Source organism: Hibiscus syriacus, unplaced genomic scaffold, assembly GCF_006381635.1.
Source record: "Hibiscus syriacus cultivar Baekdansim isolate YM2019G1 unplaced genomic scaffold, ASM638163v2 tig00111621_pilon, whole genome shotgun sequence".
Lineage (NCBI taxonomy): Eukaryota > Viridiplantae > Streptophyta > Magnoliopsida > Malvales > Malvaceae > Hibiscus > Hibiscus syriacus.
This window is the reverse complement of record NW_024063138.1, coordinates 1253007-1277454: the sequence shown is the minus strand read 5'-3', so window position 1 is coordinate 1277454 and position 24448 is coordinate 1253007. Positions and strand designations below refer to the sequence as shown.

General features: G+C 33.2%; 4 protein-coding genes across 4 annotated transcripts; 2 read left to right on the top strand and 2 right to left on the bottom strand.

Moving 5' to 3' along the window:
* Window positions 1–4475: 4475 nt before the first annotated feature.
* Window positions 4476–8832, top strand: LOC120165914 (E3 ubiquitin-protein ligase SIS3-like). The gene is made up of 10 exons (XM_039175345.1): window positions 4476–4676; window positions 4764–4802; window positions 5008–5074; window positions 5339–5412; window positions 5746–5884; window positions 5980–6072; window positions 6295–6360; window positions 7052–7171; window positions 7740–7853; window positions 8283–8832. Exons 1-10 carry the CDS (start codon window positions 4648–4650, stop codon window positions 8649–8651), a joined length of 1110 nt encoding a protein of 369 aa, XP_039031276.1. The 5' UTR covers window positions 4476–4647; the 3' UTR covers window positions 8652–8832.
* A 2931-nt stretch (window positions 8833–11763) lies between these two features.
* Window positions 11764–12610, top strand: LOC120165948 (transcription factor bHLH162-like). Its single transcript, XM_039175375.1, has 3 exons — window positions 11764–11912; window positions 12102–12443; window positions 12536–12610. The coding sequence occupies exons 1-3, from the start codon at window positions 11775–11777 to the stop codon at window positions 12608–12610; spliced, it is 555 nt and encodes a 184-aa protein (XP_039031306.1). The 5' UTR covers window positions 11764–11774.
* Window positions 12611–18482: 5872 nt separating this feature from the next.
* Window positions 18483–19094, bottom strand: LOC120166028. Its single transcript, XM_039175425.1, has one exon. The coding sequence runs from the start codon at window positions 19092–19094 to the stop codon at window positions 18483–18485; it is 612 nt and encodes a 203-aa protein (XP_039031356.1).
* Window positions 19095–19130: 36 nt separating this feature from the next.
* On the bottom strand, window positions 19131–21517 carry LOC120166027. Its single transcript, XM_039175424.1, has 4 exons — window positions 21107–21517; window positions 20388–20808; window positions 20039–20285; window positions 19131–19761 (listed from the first exon to the last, which is right to left on the bottom strand). Exons 1-4 carry the CDS (start codon window positions 21515–21517, stop codon window positions 19131–19133), a joined length of 1710 nt encoding a protein of 569 aa, XP_039031355.1.
* Window positions 21518–24448: the final 2931 nt, after the last annotated feature.

Here is a 24448-nt window from a genome sequence, read left to right as displayed (position 1 = left end):
AATTCAGTATACATGATAACATATGATAATACAAGTACTTTTAATACCTTTTTATCGTATAAGTATATATAACGAACATTTCTCTACATACCATGGAACACATATACTACTTCACAACAAAACATACATAGTAGCAAATCAATTTATTTATTTACTCTCTGTAAAGACCATGTATTAGCCCATGTATACTTTTGAGAACTTAAGGTATGTGAGTACATTGAGGTTGTGCACCACTATGCTGTCACAACAGCTCGTATAAATGTCCCGAAGGACCAGTCTATAGATTCCGAAGAACCTAGGTAATCAGTCCATATGTCCCGAAGAACATAAGTAAACAGTCCATATGTCCCGAAGAACATAGGTAAACAGTCCATATGTCCCGAAGAACATAGGTAAACAGTCCATATGTCCCGAAGAACATAGGTAAGCAGTCCATATGTCCCGGAGAACATAGGTAAACCCTCGACCCTTGGAATGCCAACTATACCCTAGCTCTCATATCACATAAGATGGGCATTGTAATTTATAAAGTTCACATCACTTATTCATATCATTTCCTTTCTATCACGTACCACATGTACGTGTAATCATTGATCTTATAATCACATATTCCATATAGTCACTTAGCTTATTTCATTTCACATTGGGCATGTCTCATAGTATATATCACACATGCATATAATCATGTAACATATATAATAACCTATATCCATTTCATGTATCCATGCACATATCAGAATCATAAATCAAATAACATTTTAGGAGTCACTTCTTACTATAATAACTCCAATACTGGCTCATCGCAAGCCAATGTTCGTTCAATAACATAAGTACAATTAAAATTGCACTCACCTTAGCCTTGCTTTGATTCGATTATAATCCTTTGATTATTCCGGAACTTGTTTAGGCTCAATATCTACATAAATATATCATTTCAAAACAACTATCAGAAGCCTAAACTTTAAACTTGATGTTAATAACTTAAACTGATTTAATGAATCAAATTCTATTTTTTTCATTTAGGAGGGAATCGATACCCCCCAGGGGGAATCTGTTCCCGGGGAATCGATACCCCCCAGGGGGAATCTGTTCCCCCTGCACATACTGGAATTTTTGTCCAAGAGGGGGAATCGATTCCCTTCATAGGGTATCGGTTCCTTCTACCCATAAATTGTATTTTAACCCCGAAAATCATCAATTCTTCACTTAATTCTTCTATTTTAAACCCCTATCATGTCATTAAACTCAACTACCATTACTTAAACCAACTTATATCCATGAAAATCATCTATAACTTCAAAATCATATCCTTCATATGTAATTCAAGAATCATACGCAAATTTCAATATGTTCTAAATACAATTCTAACACTTCTATCTTCTTATTTTCATAGGTGACAAGTCAAATTCAACTTAAAATTCAACTTATCAACTCTATTCCATGATTTCATATAAAAACTCGTTTTCTTAAATCTCTTATAACTTCTTCATCTTTTGATTTTAAGATAACTTAAGCTTTCCTTAAGCTTAGTTATCCTCTAAGGATCAAAACTCATGCTTAAAATCAACAAACAATCAAGAAATTAGAGAACTCACCTTTGCTTTGAGTTTTCACGTGGAGAAGAGAAGAAGATGAAGAAGAGAATTGCTTTGAAGCTTATCTCTTCAATCATTCTCCACCTGGGTATTATAATACCCATTAATTATTATTTAATTATTTTCCTTGTTCAATTACTTATTTGCCCTTTGACTCCTTTAATATTTACTAATAACTTTCAGGAAATATCTCCACATAAATCATTAAACTATTCAACTATTCTAATTTAATCACCATATTCTAAAATTTTTACAATTTAGTCATTAACCCGTAGTTTGGGATGTTACACAACTACTCTAGAGTTATCCTTATCTACACAGCTTGCCAAGAGTTTAGTATTATATTAAACTACTAACACATATACAAGATAAGCCTTATTGTATAACCAACATTGGTCTGTTATTGAAGAAAATAATCAAACAAGTTCTTGACATCGTTGAGGACTACGAATCTTCTTGTGAGGTCTTTGTGATATGGAAGCTTCACCAAAAATTAGCTTCTATTGCTATTTTTGGAACCCAAAATCAAGCTCGTTCCCCTTAATAACTCACAATCTTGCCTGCTCCCCATCTTTTCTATTCCATCATGAACACCCCACTTGAATTCGCCACTGTTTTCTGCATTCATAATCATTGATCCCATCCCAAAAAGTTATCTTTGAAATTTAAAAAAAACATAGAGATGAATGAGGTATATTACATTAATGTAGTTGAAAGGAGTTATGGGGAGGGTAAATGAAGTTGGAGAGAGGTGGAGGAAAATAGAGAAAAGGAAAATAAAAGTGTTAGGGTTAGGGAAAGAGATGGTGATGTTAGGAGATAAGGAGAGAAGAAGAGGGGTAGTTTTTGGCATACTATTGTTTTATTTTATTCATTATTTATTCAGGTAAAGAAAATAAAAATTAAGACGTGATGTATCATGTTTTGATTGGTCACCAATTGTTTTTTTTAAATGAAGTTAACATTTTACGTAACTGATGTAACAATTTTTATTTTAAGTGAAAAAACGTTTTAAAAATTATTTTAAGGGATAACTTGATACAAATAATACACTTTAAAGAGTACAATTTGTATACTTTAAGGAACAATGATGCATGTAATAAGATAAGAAGGAAGTAGCATTCTCTATGCTAAAAAAAGTCGTATCTAATACTACCGATCCAAGTTCAATTCACGCTCACATGGAATACTCTCTACCATCCCAATTGATTTATTATTAAGTTTGATACTAAACAATTAACTAAAATATCAACCTTTTGAGTTTTATTTAATTTTAGGGTAAATTACAAATTCAAAAACTAAACTTTCGTGTCATTCATATTTTAGTCATTATATTTTAAAATTATTCAATTTAATAACTAAATTTAATAAATTTATTTTTTTCATCACTCCATTGTTAATTTTATAATGACGCTATGACATGATGAAGTGATAAAATATTAATCCGTCTGTCCCACTAAATCTGCCCCCTTTGATTTTTAAAATTGTCTCGTTCAAAATGTCCCTAGAAAAATTAAGAAATAACAATATTTATATATCATTTTTACCCTTATTTGTCTCATTTTTTGGACCTATAAAAATAAATCTGTCAAATCTATCAATCACCTTTTAAGAATAATTTTATGGTTCACCTCATTTTATAGAATTTAACATGCGATCAAACTTATCTCTTAAAACTATGTATTTAGACAAAATAAGACAAAAATAATTGGGTTGAGAGAGTATTCATTAAAAGGCCGCACAACAATATCTTTATATAAGCAAACACCATCTTCGACATTTGACTACACAAAACACCCTAGTTTTAATTAGACCGAGTTAACATGGCTAGTTCAAGAGTTCTAAGGTTGGCTTATGTGATGCTTATCGTGTATATGGCGACGACGAGTTCAGCCGAAGAAGCTCCATCTTCATTACAGATCAACCCCTCCACCGACTGCAACAAGTAATCATATTCATATTACAATCCCTTTTTTTGCATCTTATTTACACGCATACAGAAAAGTTGTTTTTTTAGTAGTTTTATTCGTTGGATAGTGATTCCCATGCTGCTACAATACTTGCTTTAAAACTGGTAACTCCCTTAAAGGGAGAGGGTCCAAGTAATACTTATGAGAATGGAAGCACTAAATATAGAAATTAAGCCTAGCCCCCGATTTGTGTTGTCTAGTTGGAGTGGGCTAAAGGAGGGGTTACTGCATAAGTTCTCTAGCATAGATTTAAATTACAATTACGGTCGGATTTTTGATTGCATGGAGTTTATAGCGATTACGAACAATAGGTGCTATTACGATGATTGTATGTATCACGATCATACAATAACTGTATAAGATAGCACCGCTAACACTATATAGCGGGCGCTATTATGGTTGCAAACCGCTATCTAAATCCCTAATCTCTCGTCATCTAATTTAAAGGTTCCATCACACGGACTAACGTTAGGATGTACAAAGCATTCGAGTCGATGGAAGTTTTTAGGTCGAGGAAAAAAGAGTGAAAAATTGAAGTGAACACCTTATTGTTTAATCTCTTATCAATCCAAAGATACCAGGGTATTAAAAAGTGGCTGTTTTTAATATTAAATCAAGCCACGTAATTAAGTTGTTACTGAGAAAACAGTCGAAACAAAAACCAACATATAAAGTTTAGTTATTAAATTAAAATATTTTAAAATAAAATGAATAAAATAGGAGTGATAAGAAAGTTCAATTGTTAAATTCGTAATTTACCCTCAATTTTAAATTTTTGTAGGCATTCCCTTCCACGTCGGATTAACTAAGGTCGGCCTTTCGTTTACCAGCTAGTTCTTAATTTCACTTCATCTTTCCATTTTTCTTTTATTTTTCCTCTGCTATTTCCGTAAATTAGTTTCTCCTTAATGAGTCCACAACTAGAACAAAGTTAACTATCGTACGGATATATTCTTGTTCGATTTCATCCCCTTTTTTTTGGCTTCCAAATGAATATCAGAACTTCTGGGTTTTGCTGTTCTTACACTCTCTAAATCTCAAGCCCCCTTCTTCTTCTTCTACTTCTTTAAACTCTTTCCTCTATGGCCGTCAGAGGCGTCGATTTCAAGTGGTTTGTTTTTTATCTCTTTAATTTTCTTCCTTCATTTCTTTTTGCAGTTAAATTCGGGGTTTTTTTATTATATCCTTTTTTTTTCAGGTATGATGGTTTTTTCTTGTGTATGCTGGCTATAAGTGTGTATCCTTTTTCTCTATCTGGGCGGGTCTTCAATTTGGGTTTTTGATTTTCTTTCTAGTTCTGTTCATTTATGGAATTCTTGTTTACTACAGTTTGATTGCTGGGAAAATTGGAGGAAAGGGTATAAGAAATGAATCTATTTCTGTCTTATTTTGTGTTTATTTAGAAAGTACTTGTTGGTTCTTTAACAATTCTTTTCCATTAGAATCATTGTTGCAATCAATTGGAAGCGTTATCATCATTGTACATACCCTTTGCATATATGGATCGTGGTGAGTTTTTTTTAATAGATTGAGAAGTTGTTTCCTTCTTGACGCAGGATTTTAGGTTATGTGTGAACTTATAAGATTCTAGGGATATAAAATTTTAGGGGATGAAAACTGATTACCAATAATAATAAAAAAGAAATACCTAAATTATATGATAATTTGAAAATTTCAGCGTCGCTCCCCTCCCTCGGTCTATCCCTGCTTCTGGATATTGCTAATGCAGGAAATGTTTCTTCTGAATTCCTAACTTGATGACTATTGTTTCAGGTTGATTACACTACTGTGTTTATTTTTCGTCTTTTGATGTTTGTAGATAATGGGCTTGCCGCTGGAATGGGTTTGTAAGTACTTATCTTTTAAAGTAGTTTAAAATATACTTTTGATCATGGGCTTGAGAATTTTTCATTTTGAGGTATAAATTGTTGCATTTTAATTTCATAGTATTGTCTGTTATGCCACTCAACATAGATACTAGGATGCCAATTAGCCATTACAGTTGAAAAATCTATGTTTACCTTTGTACTGCTTGATTCTCGGTTGCAGTTACCTGCTATTCTTTCTTCAATAGTAGGTAGTATTCTGTTTGCAGCCAACTTTAAAAGGTGGTATTCTGTTAATAGCTGCCTTTTTACTTGACAGGTAGTTATCTTATGCCTGACTTCATTTGCTTCTAGGGATTTTGGGTGGCAGCAGAGGTATGCTCGTTTTTGTGGAAGAATAGTGGTCCTTTCAATTCTGTCTATGCTACTTTATCCATTTCTTTGGGCCTGGACTGTAATCGGCACTCTATGGTTCACCAGCGCTCGGAACTGTGTAAGTGTATAATGTTTTTGGAGTTGTCAGGATCATTTTCTTCTAAATGCTATCTTATCACTGGAGCCTGGAGTTAATATGGCAAATGTATGCAGCTGCCAAAAAACGGTCAGAAATATGCTTTCCTGATTTGGCTGCTTTTCAGTTACTGTGGATTGCTATGTGTTGCTTGTATGTCTATTGCGAAGGTTAGTCATTGCTATACTCCAGTAGAGAGTGTCTCTTAATTCATCAATGACCATGCCGCTGTATGTTATGGACCCATGATGACAGCTCTTTTTTGTTTCTGTTTCTTTACTCTAATGTCAAGTGTTCTCATGGTCTGGATGTGTGCATTGAACATCTAAATTGGTTTTCATGTTACTTTTCTATTACTATGTTCCTTTGTTTATGAAATTCATCTTCTGCAGTGGATGACACGGAGACAAGCACACCACTTACGTGCTCAGCAGGGAATTCCTATTTCAGAATATGGGGTGAGTTCTTAATCTATTGCCTACATATATCTTGAGTTTTGTATCCTGCTAAAGTGTTCTTGGTTTATTATTTGATTGAAATTCGCTATGAACAGTATGATAGTTGTATGAAGTTTTGAGGAAATAAAAGATTCACAAGGCGATTTGTTTAATATTGAAATATGGATAAAACATACTTATGATAAATATATCAAGGTTAATGAGTTCAGATAAACAAAAGAGATTATCTTGTAAATATTTGCACAATTTATGTGCTAAATATTAATTTTTCATTTGACTTTCTATACAGTCTTTGTGGAGATTGTTGTAGGAAGCTTGACTGGAATTTCTAATTTGGTGTTTCCAAGTACTACCTTTATCTATCTTCGAATGAAAATCAATTAAATCATGTGAGTAATCAAGAATATTGATCTTGGAAAGGTAATGCAGCTTAGTTCTGCTGAGTCACTAAAGTTTCTCCAGTTCCTGACATGCTTTATAGCTTCTTTGCTAAGACATCTTATGCGCCTGGCCACTGCTCTTTTCTTTGAACTAGCAACTTTTGTTTCAATATTGTTGAGTTTCTAATTATCATAAAATTCCTCAACTATCTAAACATGTATGTGCGAGTGTGGTGGTTTCAGAAATTCTCTTTACATATATGCCTCACTTCAGTTTGATGGGTCTGAACTAAACACATAATGTAATCTAGGTTTTGGTGGACATGATTCGAGTACCGGATTGGGCGTTTGAAGCTGCTGGTCAAGAGATGAGAGGCATGGGCCAAGATACAGCACCGTATCATCCTGGGCTTTATTTGACTCCAGCTCAGGTTGGTGCTTAGTTATTACAAACTACATTAATAATTTCCTTTAATCTGTTTTCTTGTTAGTGTTAAATTTTAAAATCCTTGGAGAGATCATGTAGAACCAGTAAGGAGAAGATATAGTTAGAGAGGAACTCAGGAATAAACAAGAACAATTAGGGAGAACAGAGTATCGGGGACAGAAACTAAGGGAGAAAACCAGATAACCAGATAGGATTAATAGACAGAATGTCTCAATAATTAATTTTTTTGGAGAAGTAATAATTAAATATTCAATGTGTAAAACCTAGTTGAAACTATAATAACATAGGTATTTATAACTAGATGCAATACTTGATTGAAAATGCAAAATGACCAGATATGACCCTAAAACTACAGTATTTGAAAATAAAAGTAAAATGCTAATCAGTTTTAAAAAATCCTGATTGTGTGTAAAAGTTATTATAAACCTGAATAAAATTTAAAGTAAAGCTCTAGATACTTTGATCCTCCATCTAAAGATGAAGTCCCTCAGTTTTTCTATCCTGATCTTCCCTCTTTTTCTTTCTCTTTTCTCTTTTTGGCCGTTTCTCAGAGAGAAGCAGTAGAAGCACTCATTCAAGAACTTCCAAAATTCAGGTTGAAGGCCGTTCCAACTGATTGCAATGAATGTCCAATCTGCTTGGAAGAGTTCCATGTAGGGAACGAGGTAGAACCTTTTACTTCAACTCAAGTACTTCTATAAGGTCTTCCATTTATACTACTAATGTTTTTGTTTAGAGTTAAGTCACTCTCCATTAATTATAAGTGACTTGGATTTGTTCCTTGTGAATTTTGGTTCTTTAAAAGTAATTTACATTATATTAAAATCTTGTTACGTTCGTGGGATATGGAAGTTTATACTAGCTGTTCCAAGTTTGCGGATTACTACCCCGAATATATTAGTTTCAATCACCGCAACTCACATTGATCATATGGAAAAAAAAGACCTAACAAATATAACACTATGATGAGAACATTTCCTGATTCTGAATCTGAAGGTGCTTGCAGAGAATGCTACTTACTAGACTGAAAATTTAGTAGATGACTTATTTTTGGTTTAGCATTAAGCTTGAATTTCTAACGAGGATTGGTGCAGGTTCGTGGATTGCCTTGTGCTCACAATTTTCATGTCGAGTGCATTGACCAGTGGCTTAAATTGAATGTGAAGTGTCCTCGATGCCGATGTTCTGTATTCCCGAATCTTGACCTAAGTGCTTTATCCAATCTCCGAAGTGCTGAACCTGAACGATCATCTGCCAGTGTAGTCACAACAACCCAATACGTGAGAACTCAGCCTCCCAGCCAGAGCTATTTATTGAGATTGCAAGGTCTACTCTGCCCAGTCCGAACAGGCAATGCTGATGCATCAGATGTTGCTTTAGAAACTGCCGAGAATGGATCCTTTAATGGGGTAGCTCAGAATTCTACAGGCACAGAAACTGTCTCCACTCCGCCACAACAATGAACATCTCTTCAAGTTTACTTGACAATTTTCACTGCATTTTTTTCTAACCTTTAGCCAAAGTAGGCTACACGATGACATGGCCATTGCTGAACACTTGCATTGTGCTACTGACTGTAACAAACGATTTATAAGTTGGCCGACCATGGGTAAATCACATCGGAACAAGTGTGTTTCAAGTTCTTCCCGGACATGTTCTCATTTTATTTTTCTTAACGACTGACAATTAGATTTCATTAATAAAAACAAAAACAATGGAAGGAATCATAACTATAATACACTTAAGCATAGAAAGAAAAACGAAGACGATAGTAAAAGAAAAACCTCATATAAAACAAAAAACTGGTATTTATTTTTGCCACAACTGAAATCTGCCTTGTCAACATTCGTGGCAGACATGCAGAAGGGTTTACGGCTCAATGATGTTTGTGGGACTTCCAGAAACATTGGAATTGGTCATTTCTGCAAATTTTATACAACCCACTCTATTGATGTGTTTGATTTTTCATTTTAACAACTTTGAAGTGTTCAATTCACATAAAAACAAATTCAGTCAACATAAACCATCTTACAGTCGAGAACAAAAAAAAAAAAAACAAGGTTTCCTGTAAATCATTGTTGGTTTTCCCAGAATGGAATTTACAAGGAATAAAACAAAATGCTAAACAAATGTACGGTAACAAGGAGTTGGATTGTACGGGCAGTTCTGCGTTACTACGTATTAATTTAAGGCTATAATTTAAAGTAATTTTCAATCTAAAATATGATCCGATTCAACATAAAATTTTATAATATTTACGGTTACAACTGTAAAAGTTACATTCCGTCAGGTTTTGGATTTACAATCGAAAAAGTTATACAATTTGTTATATTTTTTTTGTTTCAACTTAAAATATTATCATTTCCAACCTAAAATATTACTCTTTTAGTAATATTTCCGGTTGCAACCGATTTATATCTTTTTTTAACCTAATATTAACAAGTATTTTAGACTCACCCGGATTGTAGAAGTGCACCTAACTCACTTTGAGACTGATTCTACAAGGAAGATGTCATCGGTTGTACAAATAGGCAAGAGATTCTAATTTCATCTAACTCTATATTATGGGGTGTAATCAGTATTATCTTTTTTATTAGGGTTTTTTAACAGAGACTCTAAAAATACGGGAGAAAGCCGACTTCAGAATTAATATAGACTCTAAAAATTTAAATTAATATATTTAAAATTTTGTTCTTTTAAAATTTTATAAATTCTTTTTTCTTTAAAATTTTAAAATTTCACCTCTTAACATAAAATCATTCGTCCGTCTATGTTTATAATCATCATGATGAGTAGGAAAAGGTAATATGTGGAGAACCTAGTTTGGTTTTTTTTGGCAGTCAAAATTGTATGAAAGCATAATTTGTATATCAGTGTAATTGGACGGTGGTCGTACTTATTATAAATATTTCAAAGGTAACATAGATAGTTTACATATTAAATGCATATTAAGAGAAGGAAATCAAGTGGAAATCAAGTGTGAATGGTCCCAGGAGAAATGTCCCCACCACTCTTTTTTTTGTACTTGTATCAATTGGACAGACTTAAATTCCATCAATTTTGATAGCCATGTGAAAACTACACCAATTTTCCTTTGAAAAAACTATATACTATAAAAGATAATATCAAATTAATATAAATATGTATACAATCAATTATTGATATATGCGTCAATGAGGGTTGGTATAACTGGTTGGAATTCATGAATTTAAGTTTGTAAGGTCAAATTTGAATCTTACCACAGTTACTCTTAGTGGACAATATGAAAATTCCTATGTAAATCCCAATTGGGTCTTAAGTATGTCCTTACCCATATAAAAAATTATTTACATGTCCGTTTTTTTTATATAAATTTTTAATATTATAGAAGTATAGATTTGAGCATTAAATTTAATTTATTATAATTTGGATAAATATTGGAAGGACAAATTATAGATTCAAATTTTAATATTATAAATAAAATAATTGAAAAGGTTGATTTTATAATAAACTCTTATATATTTAATTTAAATTAATCGATTAATAAATTATATATATATATATATATATATATATATATATATACTAAAATAATAATTATCATCATTATTTCCGTTCACGAAATTGTTTGTAGATTGTGAAAACTAAATTTATAAACTATTAAAATATAATGAAATAAGGGGTAAACTGCATCCAAAATCAATTATGGATTTAATAACAAACATGTAAGTTTTCTACTTAATTAAATTTTTATTATAATTAAATTATTGGTGATTGGTCATTAAATACAAGACGAGAATAATGAGGTATTATGATATGATAACAATTTTATTAAATAAATTTACATAATTTATTAATTTGATTCTAATTTAAAATAATTTAATAAATTTAACCATTGATATTTAAAATGTCATTATTTTAGTCTTTATTTTTCTTCTAAATTGCTTATTATTCTCTAAAAATTTTTTATATTACTTTATTATTACTTTCTTGGTATAATAATAGTTTAACAATAATTTGTTGCTTTATGAAATAATACAATTATTCAACTACTGTTTTGATTTGATTCGTTCGTTTGCTTTGATAGTATAGCAAAAAAAAAAAAATTGATGAAATTTTTAGTTATGAAAAGTCAAGTTATTGAATTATTTCAAATTAGAAAAAATGAATAGAACGTGTAAATTTTAAGAACTAAAAATGTTATTATATCAAGACATATTAGATATTCATTTTAATTTTAAGGACAAAGTGACTTGTTTATAAATTTTAGAAGAAAAGTGACATTTTTGTTATCAAACTCAAAATGGTAAAAAGAGGTGGCCGGTGAACGCGTGGCGGTCGCAGTCAAAACTCAAAAGGATCTGGCTAGTGGGTCCTCACCTCACTGCTATAGATCCAACAAGCCCTGACCTGAGTGAGCCACCTGACTTTTCTTTCTGGGTTATTTCCCTTATTTTATCTTCTTGTGAAACAGAGGCAGCTAACTGATGGCTATATATATGAACTATGCATTATGACCCCAAAGTTCTCTCTCCAAATAAGTAACTTTTGATATATATTTTTCGCTCACTCCATTTCTAATTTAATTTGCTTCCGTGGGTGGAAAGATGAAGATGAACTCCGGCGGCGGACAGAGCTCGAAACCGGATCGGAAAACCATCGAGAGGAGGCGCAGAAATGACATGAAAACTTTGTGTTTTAAGCTCACCTCTCTTATTCCTCATCACATCTTCAAACCCTCCAAGGTATTGATTTGTTTCTATATCACCTTGATTCATAGTACTAAATTGCGTTACAGTTATGCAAATTTATTTCTTAAAAATAACTATGATGTGTCACGGTAACGTTATAAAACGTTATGCTATGTAGACACAAACTATGCCTTGATTTCCTCCCATGCTCATTAAACCAACAAATTTTGGGTTCTGCTGCAGGAAACTGTATCACAGCAAGACCAGCTTCATCTTGCAGCTACATACATAGCACGCTTGAGAGAAAGGGTAGAGAAACTAAAGAAGACGAAAGAAGAAGCGATGAAGTCGGTCGAACCAAACGGTAGCATAATGGAGGCGGCGGCTGCTCCGGTCGGTTTAAGTTCGCCCGTGGTTGAACTAAGGGATTTGGGTTCCAGCATTGAATTGGTTTTGATAACCGGATTGAATAGAAACTTCATGCTATATCAAGTTATCAGCATTCTTGAACAAGAAGGGGCTGAAGTAGTAAGTGCAAGCTTTTCCACTTTAGGTGGCAAGATTTTTCATTCTATTCATGCTCAGGTGACCAATCCATACAATTATTTTATTTCTTATTTATATACTTTATATTTATATATATAATATGGTTTTAATTATCATTTCCTAAATCGCAGGCTAAACTTTCTAGAGTTGGTGTAGAGACAACAAGGGCCAGTCAGAGACTGCAAGAACTGATTAGATATCACTGATCCGAAGAATAACTTGAAATATATTTGAAGTGTTACCTCTTATTTATAAGGGATAACATCTGTTATACAATATAAAATTCTTAGTTTTACACATATTTAAGACTGTTGGATGAGTAAAAATAGATAATTGATATTAACAATAAGAAATGAAAAGATATCCACTAGAAAAAAAAGAGTCAATCTCAATCATATATTTTTACTCATCCAACGATACTAAATCTGTATAAAAATAAAGAGTTTTATATTGTATAAGTAGATCTTAATCCTATTTATAAATATCGTTGTATATTCTCATTATTATGAAAGTAATTTAAATTTAGCAGTAGATAAAAATGTTTATGAATTATAGATTTAATTTTAATAAAAAAAAGTTACTTTTAGGTAGTGTTTAGTACTCTCACATGAATCCAAAATATGATTTTTTTAGATGGTTGTAGATAAAGATTTTGTTATCATAAAAATTACTTTATAATGTTCAGTATATTTTGGTAAATATGGATTAAAATCTCAATAAAATAAAATTAACATATTTGGTTTGTTAAAAACTTTCTTAAGAATGTATTGATATTTTTAAAAAATATTTTTATTAAATAAAATATAAAAATATATTTTTATTATTAACACATATTTAAATTAAATAGAAAATAATAACCTTTATTACAAAACATTTGAAATAATTCAGAAGTTATAATTTTCTTAAATCACATGCATGAATACATTCAAAAGTCAACTTATGAATTGACTCGAGATCGTGGTTATGAGTTATGACATTGTATGTATAAGTTTAAGTGTATTCATATAAATTATTATTTTTACATATAAATAAAAATTAAGAGAGAAGCAATTAAATTTACTATTGTTGATAAAAAAATAAATTGGTCTTGATAACTGTGAGTAGTTTATCCCTTTTCAGTTTCAGCAGAAAGTTATAGCTGACGAAAGAAACAATAAATTTAAAAATATTTTTTTAGAGTATACACATATATTATTAATATAAAATTTTTTATATGAGATGAAGATAAATAAAATTTTAAAGTGGACATAATCAATAAAATAAATAAATAATTAAAAAAAAAGATTTTAGGGTGAGCACGTACTCAATATGAATCCACCACTGGATAAAAGGACTGTCGTTGATCAATGAGTTTTTAGAGGAAAGAGTAGGTCATGAGGATGATGTAGAAGAGTGTCGACACCGTTTTTCGTCCGGGTGGGGGAAAACAAGTACCGACTTAGGGGGTTTTTCTTTGAAAAGGTTTTGAAATGTGAGGAGTTGTCACCAATCATTTTAAGGTACGATTGAAACACCATAAAAACCAGTGATTTTAATAAAATATTTTATTTTTATCAAAATATCAAGTTTTAGGGTTTACGAAAATCAAAAAATAAGTTCGGGAGTCAGTTACGCGTAGGGAAGGATTAGCACCCCACAATACCAAAAAATTGATACCTAGTTGATTATCCTATATTTAGAATCGAAAATTTTGAGTTCGAACTTTATCTAATTTAAAAATAATTACGGATGCAAAGTTGAAAAGTGTATTCGTTTATTAAAGCCAATAGCATTCACCCCTAGCATGAATGCGGGAGATCAACTATTGTGCCAATAACCGGAAATTGCCTTAATTTTAAAAATCATGATGCAGTCTTGAAAAGGATGTCGACCTATTTTTGGAATCACCAGTAGTCACCCCCTGAGCATACTTGCGGGAGATATACTATTGACTCCCTAATAAGTGAACATTGCCTTATGTTTTAAAATAAGATGCAATCAAACAATTTTTATTAATCATAATTAAACCAAAGATAGATTAAGGCTTTCTCTAGCTTAAAGTGTCAAATTATGAATAATTAAAGAACCTAGAGGTATAAACTTAAAATATGTAGGCTTTAATATTAATCATAATCATTTTTAACTAGTTATTAAATCGAATAATTGATATGGTCCCTTGAGCATTTAGGCGAGGGTCAACTCAAATTATTCCTTAAATTAAAGGACTAAATTGAAATCTAATATAAAGTGGAGGCTCTAATATTAATTTAAATTAATTTTACGATTCAAATAATTAAATTGGAACCTCGAGCAAAAGCAAGGACCAAATTAAGAATTCGCCTAATTTAAGGATTAAATTAAGAATAAGTAATCTAGATTAGGACTAAATTATTAAAAATCAAAATCAAGAGGTTTAATTTAAAGACTGAAATTCTAAGAGGAGATTAAAGAAATTGAAATTAAAGATAAAAATTAAAAGCAATTAATAAATACAAAAAAGACTAAATTAATATAAATAAAAAATACAGAGCTGAAATTAAAACATTAAGTAAAAGACTAAAATGCAAGATAGTAAAATAAGGTATTCAATGTGATGAAACATGAAACATACATATTGTAACACCTATAGACCGATACGGGTGACCCGATCCGATCCGAGGTATCACATTTGGCCCACCGGAGTGACCTATTGTAAAAATTCCAGAAAATTTAATTTTTTTGTTAAAACATGTAAAATCATAAAACAATTTATAAATGCAACAATAAAATTTAACAATATTTAGAAATAAAACAGATTCTAGACTCGGATATAAAAACAAAATACAATCTACATGCCCCTTAAACACATGCAACGTACTCCGTAAGCAATGCCGATGGAACTTCTTTACCGATGTCGATAGTTGCACTAGATCAATCCTTTTAACCTGAAAAGATGAGTAACAGAGTGAGCTTTGGAAAACTCAGTAATACAGAACTACTAGTTGATGTTGAAGAACATGCAGATAGTATATAAACATATGCTTCCTTATTGATTTAGATATCTACATACTTTTATGCTGAGTTGAGGTCCTATTGATACCTCAGATAGTAAAAGACTGTAAGCTTTCAGTTCAGAGGAAATGTTTCGGATGATTGGGTTCAGGAGATCAGAATAGGGTGTCTAGTGTGTTCCCACAAAACTAGTGAAAATGTACAAATCTTTTTAAAACAGTAGAAGTTTAAAATGTATTTTTCAAAAACCATAGTTGTCTCTCCAACCGAACGCCATATGCAACTCCCCAGAACTGCATAACCTAAGGGAGCACCTTGGGGCCTGAGAGCCTACCCAAGAAAGATTCTCAGGGTCATAGAGCCTACCCAAGGGTCGTCTTAGGTCTATAATGAATTACCAGTTGGTGTTGAATATGTAGAAGAATTACCATCAGCGAATGAACCTTCCAGAGTCTTCAATCATACCAGAGTCCCAGAGTACCACATATAAAAATAATTTCAGTCAGTAAACAGAGATATCAGAAATCAGAGCAGAGATCAGAACAAAAATGAGAGAAAACATCCATGTGATCAGAGAACACAGTAGAGGTTCCAGATATTATTCGGAGGTACTTGATAATTTTATTAGACAGGGAAACATGGATCTTCAGTATAACGATAGAATGCCAGAAGTTAGAATCACTATCAAAAGAGTTCATTAGCTGACGAAATCATCAATTGTTCAGAACGTGATTTATCAGGATCATATAGTATTCAGACATTTTTCGGAGGCACTAGGTAATCAAAAAGTTATTCAGAATCCTTTGCATCTGAGTTACTTATGTTTTCAGATATGACATGAGTGATTCCATTATTCAAGAAAATCATAGGCATTTTGGGCATTAGGTTCTTGGAGAATTCTTAGTGATTTAAGCTGATAAGGGATAAACGAAGATTTAGGGCATTTACAATTTTTGTCGTTCTATCAGAATTTCGAGTTAACTTGAACTGTACACATCCCAACCATACCTGTCAAATCGTTGCACTTCAAGAGTATTCACTATTTGATACCCACAACTCTTGTCAAATTGATCATCTTTAGAATCATCGCTGAATGGATCTTAGGGAGAAGAACAACTATTCCAATGGTCTTTATTTCATTTCTACATTACAACAATATCAGAGAATGTCAACGTGCTTGATTCGGGGTTTAAAACCCTTATGGACGGTATATATATATATATATATATATATATATATATATATATATAATCATAAGTGTTTTCAGACTTATCTAAGTTATTCGCTTAATTCAAGGTCATTGAGGGTACTTAGGTCATTTAATAATCAAGTCTATCTCGGTTACTTCAGAGTTTCCAAAGTAATTCAGTCATTTCTGAAATCCGGATACAGACAAGTCTTCCATTCAGTTCAACTAGGTCATATAATTTAGTCGTTCTAGGGCTTAGAGATATTTTTGATTATTTTACTTTTCAGGGGTATTTTGGTCATTTTACAGTTTAAGGGTATTTCAGTCCTTTCCCTTAGTCATGTCTTTCCATTTAATAAAATTTGTCTGAACAATGGAAACATAAATAATACTTCCGATGTTTTAGCCTTTAGGTATTTGCTGATAAATCAATAATTCTAGGTATTGTACCTTCTCGGATGCAAGATCTAATTATCAATGACTTTCCGAACATATAAGGAATTTAATAGGTGAATCAATAGTTTATTAGATTAAATGTGAATTCTCAGGGTACTCTTACTGTGAGGGTAAGTCCATACCATTTTTCCTATAATTTCGTAATTTCTTAACCAGGTGATTTTGGTATTAAAACTTTTAACAAGAATAATTAAAATTTAGAGATTCTGGAGTTATTTCCTTTTCTAGATAATCACCGAACTTGAAATCATTTCTTATCAATATTCTTATGTCTATGCATGTAGTTCGAGCCTTATTCATTTTATTTTACTTTATTTCACATTCGGATCGAGTTTAGAAAATGATCAATACATATATGTGACTAATTATATTCATCCATATAGTAATCAATACCAACATGTTCCATAAAGCATGAAAAAGGTAGTAATGTATTACCTCGATTTTTATGCCCTATCGATCGAAATTTAAACTCCATTCAATCACTCTCAAACTTGAATTCAACATCTAATAATTCCTCGGATACGTAGCAACCAAATTTACGTCAGAAACTGAACTTAATTGAGAAATCATATTGTTTTTTTTTTGGATAATTCAGATTTTATTACCCAATTTCAAAATAGATACAACCAATCAACAAATCAAGGGAAACAATAAAAAAGGAAACAACCTATACAAAAGAGATTGGTTAGATAATACCCCAAGCATTACAAAGCTTTAGATTAGTACTATCAAGTCTATTTATGTTAGTTCCCCTAAGTCTAATTCCAACGACATCTTTGACATCTTTGAGCAAACATTCAACTGTTCTATGACGTCCTAGGAAGACTCTTTGATTTTTTTCCTTCCATAGAAAGTAGATGCAAGCAGTCCAAGAAATTTTCAAAATGGTGGTAAGGAGAGACTTCCCTTTCCATGAAGAAGAAGCCCTTGAAACCATACCATCCCAAGACATGATCGATGGCTTCATCCCATTAAGGTTCAAAACAGATTTCCAGAGGTCTGCTGCCATAGGACAATGCAAGAAAAGATGGTCCCTTGTTTCTTGGTTAAAATTGTAGTTTACACAGTGAGCTTTTGAGCAAATTCCCATTTTAATAAGCCGATCTCTAGTAGGCAGCCTGTTGAGAAGAGTCATCCAAGCTATTAAACTATACTTAGGAATATGCAATGGAAACCAAATTAATTTATGCCAATTGACCTTCTGCCATTTGATTCGAATCATGTCCCAAATTTCCTTCAATTGCATAGGAGCGGTTGAGGTAATGAAAGATGCTTCAGATCACAATTTCAGTATCCGTTTAATAGTCCATCTAACGTTAGCACCAGCTTGGAATTGCCAGAAGTCTTGTTCTTTAAATACATAGGCATGAAGCCAAGCAACCCACAGAGAACTCTGCCCGCAAGGATTTTTCGGATGAGACTCATCAGGAAAACTTTGTTCCAAGTTTTTATATTCTTCAGGCCTAATCCTCCTTCCAATTTAAACAACAAATGTTGTCCCAGTTGATTCTTGCTCCTGCCGCAGAATTATCTACTCCTTTCCAGAAAAATCTGGAGCAGATTTGATCAATCTTCTTAAGAACAGAAGCAGGAAGGACCAATTGTCTACACCAATAATTGCTGACATTAAATAAAATCGTTCTTATGAGCTCTAATCGTTCTACATAGCTAATGTTTCTTCCAGACCAGAGATGGAGCTTGCGCTTAATATTGTCAATAAGCACTTGACAATCTTTCTTGTTAAGCTTGCGTGTAACAAGGGGAATTCCTAGATAGCAGACATGTAAAGTTCCAACTTGAAACCCTGTGATGAGCTTTAAATTCTCTGTGATTCTAGGCTGAATTCCCACGGCAAAGATCTCACATTTAGATGAATTCAATTTGAGTCCAGAAACTTCATAGAACTGGTCAAGGATACTTAGGACTCCCACCACTGATTCTATATTTCCTTTGCAAAAAATCAGAAGGTCATTTGCAAATGAGAGAAGAGTCAGACCAATCTTCCTGCATTTTGGATGAAATCCAAAAATACCTCTTCCGACAGCCAAATTTAACATTTGAGATAAAATATTCATGGCTAACACAAAAAGATAGGGTGAAAGAGGGTCTCCCTATCTAAGACCTCTTGCACATTTAAAATAACCGATAAGAGTCCCATTAAAAGAAATTGAATATCTTGCTTGAGAGATACAAGCTTCGATCCAAGCAATGAAAAGATGGGGAAGATTAAGAGCTTTGAGAATATCCGAAATAAAGCCCCAATGAATGGAGTCAAAAGCTTTATGGAGATCAATTTTTAGAGAGCATCTCGGAGAGATGGATTTCCTTCCATAACCTCTAACCATCTCCTGTGCAAGGAGGGTATTATCAATGATGCTTCGACCTCTAATGAATGATGTTTGATTCAAAGAGATAATGTCAGGAAGGAAATCAATCAATCTTCTTACAATGATTTTTGTGATAATCTTGTAAATCACGGAACAACAGGAGATTGGCCGGAAGTCTTTAACAACACTTGGATTTGGAATTTTTGAAACAAGAGAAATAATTGTAGAGTTGAAAGCCGGATGGATAGATGCATGATGAAAGAAAAATTTTACTGCTGCAATAACATCCGCTCCCACTATGGACCAAGAAGACTTGAAAAAAGAGGAAGTAAATCCATCGGGTCCCGGGGCTTTCTCGTTACCTTGACTAAGAACAACTTTATGGATTTCAGCTCTAGTGATTTCTTTGACAAGACTATTGGCAGATTCATAGGCAATGAGTAATTAAGTAGCTCTTTAAGAAGATTAAGGTTAATTTTTTTGACAGTAAGATATGATGTTCCGATCAGGTTAGAAAAGAAAGAAATAACCTCTTTAACCATAGCATCAAAATACTCTAATCGGTTTCCTTGGTCATCAACAAGAAAACGTTTGTGTCTCTCTTGTTATTATAAGCAATCTTGGAATAAAAAAATTTGGAGTTCTTATCTCTATCTTTAATCCACTGAATTTTTGCTTTTTGTTTAAGGAACATAGCCTCTGCATCTTCCAGATTTTTAAGCTCTTTTTGCAGTAACAATTCTTTTTCAATAGCTTTTTCTCCTTTTAAAGTGAGGAGTTGTTGTTGGTCCAACTCACTTCTCTTGATTTTAACTCGATCCGAGAGGTTACCGTAGTTTTCCTTGTTGAATCTTCTAAGGCAATCTTTGAGCCTTTTAAGTTTGGTGAAGATAATTTGCATAGGATTGCCTTGAGCAAATTGTGTCCAAGATTGATTTACTTCGTGCAAGAAATAAGGATGAGCAGTCCAGAAATTGAAGAATTTAAAAGGCTTAGGCCTATTAGCAGGAATTTCTTTGGAAAGTCAAGTAAGAGACATACAATGGTCGGAGATACCGGGAGCAAGGAATTCAACAAACGATTGTTGAAAAGAAGAAACCCAGCTTGAATTAATCATAACCTTGTCAAGTTTCCTTGCTAGAAAAGAAAGATGTTGCTTGTTACTCCAAGTAAAAGTTGGCCCAAAGTATGGATGATCTTGGAGTTCAAGATCATAAGCAAGATCTTGAAAATCTTGCATTTCAGAAGTAAGATAATGACCAAAGACTATATGGTCAGAGCTTTCATATGATTGCAAGATGATATTAAAGTCCCCACCTAGGACCCAAGGAGCCTTGCTAATAGCAGCTTCAACTTCCTTTAACTTATTCCAGAGTTGTCTACGAGCGATCCCATCATTACTCCCATAAATAGCCGAAATAAAAAAAGGTAAACCAAGATAGGATCCTCTTACAGTAATGCACTGATCAGAATTTTGAACAATAGAAAAGTCAATACCTTTCTTCCAAAGAATCTAAATGCTTCCGTTGTTAGCAAAGTCGTAATTGGAACAAGAATTCCAATTCTGAAACTTGGAATTTAAGATACCCTCAGCTTTATCAACCTTTACTCTAGTCTCCAAAAGACATAGAACATCAACATTGTATTGTGTAGCTCTAAGAAGCACTTTATTTTATTTTGGAGGACTATTAAGTCCTCTAATATTCCAAAAGCTAACTATCATTGAGGAGGGGATTTTGAAGAGCCCCCTTACATCCAACAGTAAGTCCTTTAGCTCTATCAAGATGTTTTTTCTTCTTTGATTTGAGCTCATTCACTAAGACTACAACACCCAGTGATGCTGCCCTAGATTTCCTTTGCCGATTTTCTAGATTAATTAGATTCTCATCATCTGAGTTAAGCAATGCAAATATGTTGTTAGAGCCTGAAAATGAGGCATTGTCCTTATTTTTTGATGGTCTGCCCCGACTCTTCTTAATAACAATAGGTGGAGCGGGTTTACCCGTTCCCTTAGAAACAGTAGGCTCTAAGCAATTAAGATCAATTTCATCAACAGTGTTTTGGAGAGAATCCTCAGAAGTAGCAACATTAATTTGAAAGTTATCCGTAGTATTAGAAGATTTTTTAACCTCTAACCTTTTTGGTTCATTAACGCCTACCTCTACCTTCATGCTCACTACATTCTCAACACCTCAACAACAGAAATTTGATGGCCAACATCTAGATGATCTTGAACTATTTGAACATTAGTATCTTTTAGTTGAGAAGCATGGATATCTAAGTTTTCAGGTTCTTGAAGAATTTCTACTCCTCCTACATGAACATCAGTAGTATTTGGTATGATTTCTCCCTTTTTTTTCCAGACTTGTGAAGCAGTAGGTTTGGGATTAGTATTATGAAGACAACTTTTTATCATTGTATCCGAATTCATTGCATCTCCTACATGATTGAGGAAGCCAAGGAACTTCTACAAAGATCGAAGTCTTTTGGCCATCCTTGAGAACAACATCAATATGCTTAGGAATTATATCTCTAACTCCTATTTCAATGTACACCTTAGCAAACTCGAGCAGTGTTTTAGAAGCTATAATAGTGTCCATTGAGATTGGGACTCCAATGGCGCTAGCTATGTAGCTTAAGCCTGATTTAGTAAATAACTCGAGAGGGACGTTATACAATTGAACCCATACTGGGATTTTTGACAGATTAAAGCTTAACCTTTTAATATTAGGTTCCCACTTCCTAAGGATGAGAGGCTTGTTAATCACATGCCAAGGTCCGTTTTTAATAACCCATTCTCTAGCTGTTTCAGAACTAAAAGAGAAAATAAAGATATTGTTCCCAGCAGAACTAACCTGAAGACGAGAACCCTACAATGCTTTGTTCCACAGATTGCCGACAGTACGATGAATAGAAGAAAAACTAGGAGCAACCCCCAGGAACTGTCCAACAAGAGAAAGTTTCCATTTAGAGATTCCATCCTCCAGTATTTCTGAAGGAGGGAGAATAATCGGGCTTCCATCGCGAATTTTGGGAGGAAAGAAATCTAGGTTTTGCCCTGCTACACCCCCAAATAGATTACGCCAATCCATCACAAAAACGTAAAACCACCGCAGACTGAGAGAACATGAAGAATTGAAAGTAACAAGAGGATAATCAGAAAATATCGCCGGCGGACATCGGGGAAATTAGGCTTCATTAGACCTGCTAATGTGCGCCCAGAGAATTCCCTTATCGTGTGCCATCTTGGTTTTGTCTGAAACAAATGCCACTGCTCCAACAATATAAATAGGCATAATTGGGTCCTTCATGGCTTCAAGCTGATAGAGTTGGTCAAGAAAACTTTCCCTCATCATACACACACCGAGAAAACAGACCTCTCCGGACAGTGAATATGAAAATTTTTCATCGCATGATGAAATAGTAGATATTTTTAACTGGTTTTTTCTTCTTCTTAGCGATGGGGAAATTTTGTATAGAAAGCAAGAGGAACTTGCTATGACTTTTTTATTAGTTAAAACATCCAAAAGCGGCCAACGGACAAAAGGGACAATAGATTCAGACTCAGGATGTCGAAAAAAATATAATAGCACTTTTTAGAAAATTTGACTTTTCGGTCAAAAGTCAACGATCAATGGGTTGACTCGGTCAAAGTCAACAAGTTGACTCAGTGAATGGACCAAACCAGGCGGGTCGGGTCGACCAGGTTCTAGAAAACTACTTAGACTAAAACAAGCCCCACGCGCGGGTGGTGGCTCGTGACAGTAATGGAAGGCTTGGGTCAGACGACCGATTTCTCCTACAACTCCAAATACCTAATTGTAATCAATAATTTAACCAACATCAGCCTAAAATCCATTGAAAATAAAGAAAAGGGTCAAACACTTACCAACGCCGATAACCAGACGAAATCGACGACGTTGATAACGATCTCAATCGGGTTTTGGTCGGAAACACCTGAGGAACACCGTGCTGGAGGCAATGAGGTGGAACGACCACAAAATTGGCCGTAAATCAAAGAAAACCGCAACGGGGGTTTGAGTTTCCTGGCAAAGCTTTGAACGGCGATTCGCTTCAATTAACGACAAATTACACCTCGACAGACTGTGGGTTTTGGTCGCCTGGGGAAACTGATTCGACCGGTAGCGATGGAGCATGGTGACCGTGGCCAGAGAGAGAGAATCGAGGACGATCGGTGCTAGGCATTGGGGAAAATTAATTTGGGGATTTAGGGATTTTGCTTCCGATCGAGAGGAATTGGTATTAATTATCTAGAAAAATTAGGAAAATTCAAGGCTAAGTCCCTGAACTTCCAAGATTTTTGAAACTAGCCAAAATATTTCATGAACTTACAATTTGGTCTTAACTTTTTACCTTATTATATATTTAATTCGGTACTTTATATTAATAAACACACACACATGCAAGACAAAAATAAAAAGATAGAAAATTAAAGTAAAAAAAATTAGAAGACTAAAATTAAATAAACAAATTAAAGGGTAGAAATTTAAATGTGCATAAAATTAAATAACAAAAATAAAAGAGACATTAAAATAAAATGTTATTGTTAATTTTTAATATTTAACCCAGACTGTAAATAACGCGAGTCGTACCTGGGGCGGGTCGTCCCAAGGTCGTACTATGGTTCGAACATAAAATAAAATATAAAAATAAATAAAAAGTTAGCGATTAACAGTTAAAAGTTAGAAAAGTTAGTTGTTAATAGAGTCCGGACCATAATAATACAGGTTGTGCCCCTGATCGGGTCATTTCAAGGTCATATAATAATTAGAAAAAATTAATAAAAAAAGTTAGAGTTAAAAATTAGTAAAGTTCAGATCGTAATAATGCCGGTCATATCTTGGATCGAGTCATCGCAAGATCAAATCAAACATTAACAATAAATTAATTAATTAAACAGTGGCTAAAATTCAATAAAATAAAGAGTCAGTGATTAATTTGAAATAAAAAAACATATGTGGTGACTAAAATAGAACTAAACAGAAAGATATGCCAAATTTGAAATAAAATAAAAAATAGGAACAAATGACCAATATCTGAAAACGCGGTAGAAGTTGGAGAACTGGAGTGCAGTTTTCCCC